The sequence below is a fragment of the Choristoneura fumiferana genome, chromosome 24 (genome assembly GCF_025370935.1).
Source record: "Choristoneura fumiferana chromosome 24, NRCan_CFum_1, whole genome shotgun sequence".
NCBI lineage: Eukaryota > Metazoa > Arthropoda > Insecta > Lepidoptera > Tortricidae > Choristoneura > Choristoneura fumiferana.
In genome coordinates, this window is record NC_133495.1 from 6150606 (window position 1) to 6154054 (window position 3449).

The 3449-nt window shown below is 37.6% G+C and overlaps 1 protein-coding gene across 1 annotated transcript in view; it reads right to left on the bottom strand.

The window, feature by feature from the left end:
* Gmppa (GDP-mannose pyrophosphorylase A) overlaps positions 1-1919 on the bottom strand; it is a 12316-nt gene extending 10397 nt beyond the window's left edge. The window contains exons 1-2 of the mRNA XM_074106818.1: positions 1748-1919; positions 867-1065 (exon numbers count right to left, since the gene is read on the bottom strand). Coding sequence (XP_073962919.1) covers positions 867-1065; positions 1748-1817 — 269 coding nt within the window. The 5' untranslated portion in view covers positions 1818-1919. The remainder of the gene's footprint in view (positions 1-866; positions 1066-1747) is intronic.
* Positions 1920-3449: the final 1530 nt, after the last annotated feature.

Below are 3449 nucleotides of genomic sequence, written 5' to 3' on the forward strand. Positions count from 1 at the left end.
TGTTATTTATAAAGTAAAACTTCATAATTCCAGGGGTGTAGGGGTCTGGTGCAGAACCATCCAAGCTAGTCCCATGTGGACATCTTGGTTTGACTCTGCCAACCTTACAAGAAAAGTGTTAGTATCTGCTTTCAGGGTACGTTCCGGACACATCCCAACAAACAAATTCTTACACATGATGAGAGTTAAACCATCACCTCTGTGTGAGATTTGCCGGAAGGTAGATGACTTGTCCCATTTGTTGTTGGAATGTGCTCGAAACTCAGACTTGAGGAGAAGGGTACTTGGGGGTTTGGGCCCCATGCACAATGGCCAGGTCAATTGTTGGCTCAGAGCCAACATCTGACAAAGCCATTTCATCATCATCATCATCATTTTTAATATGTCCCTTGCATAACGAAAATGAGCGAGCACCCATGAGGCTGACATGATCACCTGGTGGTCAAAGCCTCAAAAAAAAAACTTCACAATACCTGTTATCAAATAGAGAAACCATTTTTAAGCTACCTTTACAAATAACAAAGTTAGAAAGGTTTGAAATTCAAGATTAGACAGAGAAAGACATACTTGCATGTGACGTCACACGCAAGTAGTGCCATACTTGCTGCATAGAGAAAAGCATTTGAGAAAGAGACAGGTGTATCGATTTTCAAAAAATTATCATAATTCCAATTTTCAACTGATTTAAGTTTTCTATTCGCCAAACTCTGTCTGTATATAAGACATGGCTAATTCAGGAGTTGTCAAATACCATATTGTCTTACGTAATTTTATTCTATGCATCATGTTGTCGAACATGTGACTTCCTATGTTATTTATGCAGCAAAATACACCACTACTTATAATATAAATTTAAATAAATATACCTGATAACAACTGAATATTCTTTCTGCATATCACCTACAAACTGTGCCATGTTGGCAGCAGGGTACGACCCTATAATAAGGATCTCCCGGCATTCTCGCAGCTTCACGCAAGCCGCTATGTGGTGCTGGATCAACGGGAGTCCTGCGATGGGGAAGAGGGGCTTCGGAGTGTCCAGAGAGAGAGGACGAAAACGAGTGCCTGAAATATGAGAAAAAAAAATAGGTAAAAATGGAATTGGGTAACCAAATTTTAAAATCAACTTTTTTGGTTTATTGCAACTGGTTGCTTTAGGTTAGCAATCATTACTGCCAATGACTCCTGATAGCAGCTAAATTACATTCTGTCTGACCGGTTTTTACATATTTTCTGAAGAGGGGTTGCAGTATTGAGTTGGTTGCACACTTAAAATAGACAAAAAACATTGAGACAGCACAAAATGCAGTGACAATACAAAACATCAGACATTACAGCTCGGTTCAAAGGGAGCGACCAAAGCAGAAAAAGCACCTAAAGTTCAATTTTTCCTTTTCTTGTTACAACAAGATTAAGGATTTTTTTGTTGAAGAAGGCATGAAGTAGGAGAGTTTGAGGTTGAATGGTTTTAAAATACAAGGGGAAAGAATATTGTTTTTAGTTTCATACGTAAATTTAATGTATATACGCGTACTACACTTTGTAAAATTTTTCCTAGACTGTTGATATAGAAACAAATTAACCCTTTTACAGGTCTCGCGAATTTAGATAAGCATGCTAGTGGTATGGATTACTTAATTATGAGCTAATAGCTAAGAAAATTATATTATTCGAGCACGACGAACTAATTTGTAGCTTCTGATATACGATTGGAAAAAAAGCCGGGGTAATATCTCAAATAATTTACCTTTTTGAGGACCTCCTATAAGTATTACTGCTTTTAACATTGCAGAGTTATCATACTGCGCCTTTTCCATATTTATCAAGCAAATAACTGAATATTAGTTGTTAATAAAGGGAAAAAAAAATTAAAATATCAAATTGTTTACAATATACACACGTCACACAGTGACACCACAGTGAACTGTCAATGTCAATGTCAGTTCATGTAATGTAATGTCACATGAGGAGTTTTTTGTTCTCGAGGAACAAGCAAAAAGCAAAACTTAGAGCAACGCGGGCTTTCTACGGAAGGGAGTAGCCATTCGCTGTGTTCCCTCTGTCAAAGTACAAGCCCAACTGCAGGGCTACTACGAAACTCGAAACTCGAAGTTCGTGTCATGCGTCATGCGTGTCATGGGAAGATAGCTGCCAGGCCAGCCCTTTGGTCTCCAGTAGTGTCGACTAGGCGCTATTAATTGCATTTCTTTAATTAATTTGTGTGCGCCGGGTGTGCGCCGAGTCGGGAGCCCAAGGACCAAGGTCTCTAGACCGACAGCAAGGAAATTGTATGCTGAACCATTTGCTGAACAGACCCTGGTATTTTAATATTTTCCTGCTCTAGGCTGCTTCAGCCGCTGCGCCAGTCTTTTTTGTTGTACCCTAGAGATGTGAATGGGCTAGGCCCGGCTAGGGTATCGACGCAGGTTGCGTCCCAAACTAAAACCCGACCCATCCTCCAGCAGTGCTACTACGAAACCCGAAACTCGAAGTTCGTGTCGTGCGTTCCCTCTGACACTTATACTATTTAATACAATAGTGAGAGGGACGGTACGATACGAACTTCGAGTTTCGTAGTAGCCCTGCAGGGAATCAGAATCATAATTAAAAAAATATTAAATGCCCGGCTATGTAGGTTATATTTATATTGTTTTGTGAACCTCTTCATACCTATTCCCTTCAAATAGCGAACGTACTGTGTTAAATAAAGTTGTGTTAAATACTTGTGATGTATAGGTATCATTTAATAATACCTATTGTAAATCTGTTTAAAAAAAATATACCTCGTTGAGTTTCTTGCCGGATACTTCTCAACATAGGTTTTTCCGAACCAGTGGTAGATTTTTCATTCATAAGTGCTTGTTATAGCCAAAATTGAAAATATAATAATTAAAATTAATTAAATTAAATTAAATATTATAATTTAAAACTATTTTATTAAAAAACGTATCAAATACCTAGTCAAAAATGTATACTTACAAATATTAGACATAAATACATATGTATAATAAAAAAAAATGTTTTAAGAGTCAAAACTCGTTCAAATGCAAATTGAATAAAGATATTTTGACTTTGACTTTGAGTCGATCTCCCAGAGAGACTCCCAACATAGCCCTCCCAAAAATCTAATAATTACAAAAAAACTTAACAATCGCATTAATTTGCCTCTAGAAGTTAATTAATATTTAATTAAGGTGAAGCAATTACGGAACTTTTACGTAGGTGGACGGCAACGGCAGTGCAAATTGAATTATAACTTTATCTCTATCTACGGCTAGCGTTGATATTTTAAAACAATCAGTAACTTTTGCCATTAAATTTTTAGTTGTTGACATGAGCTTAGTTTTTAGGGTTCCGTACCCAAAGGGTGCCAACGACCCTATTACTGAGACTCCGCTGTCTGTCTGTCTGTCCGTCTGTCACAGGGCTCTATCTCTTAAGCCGTAAAA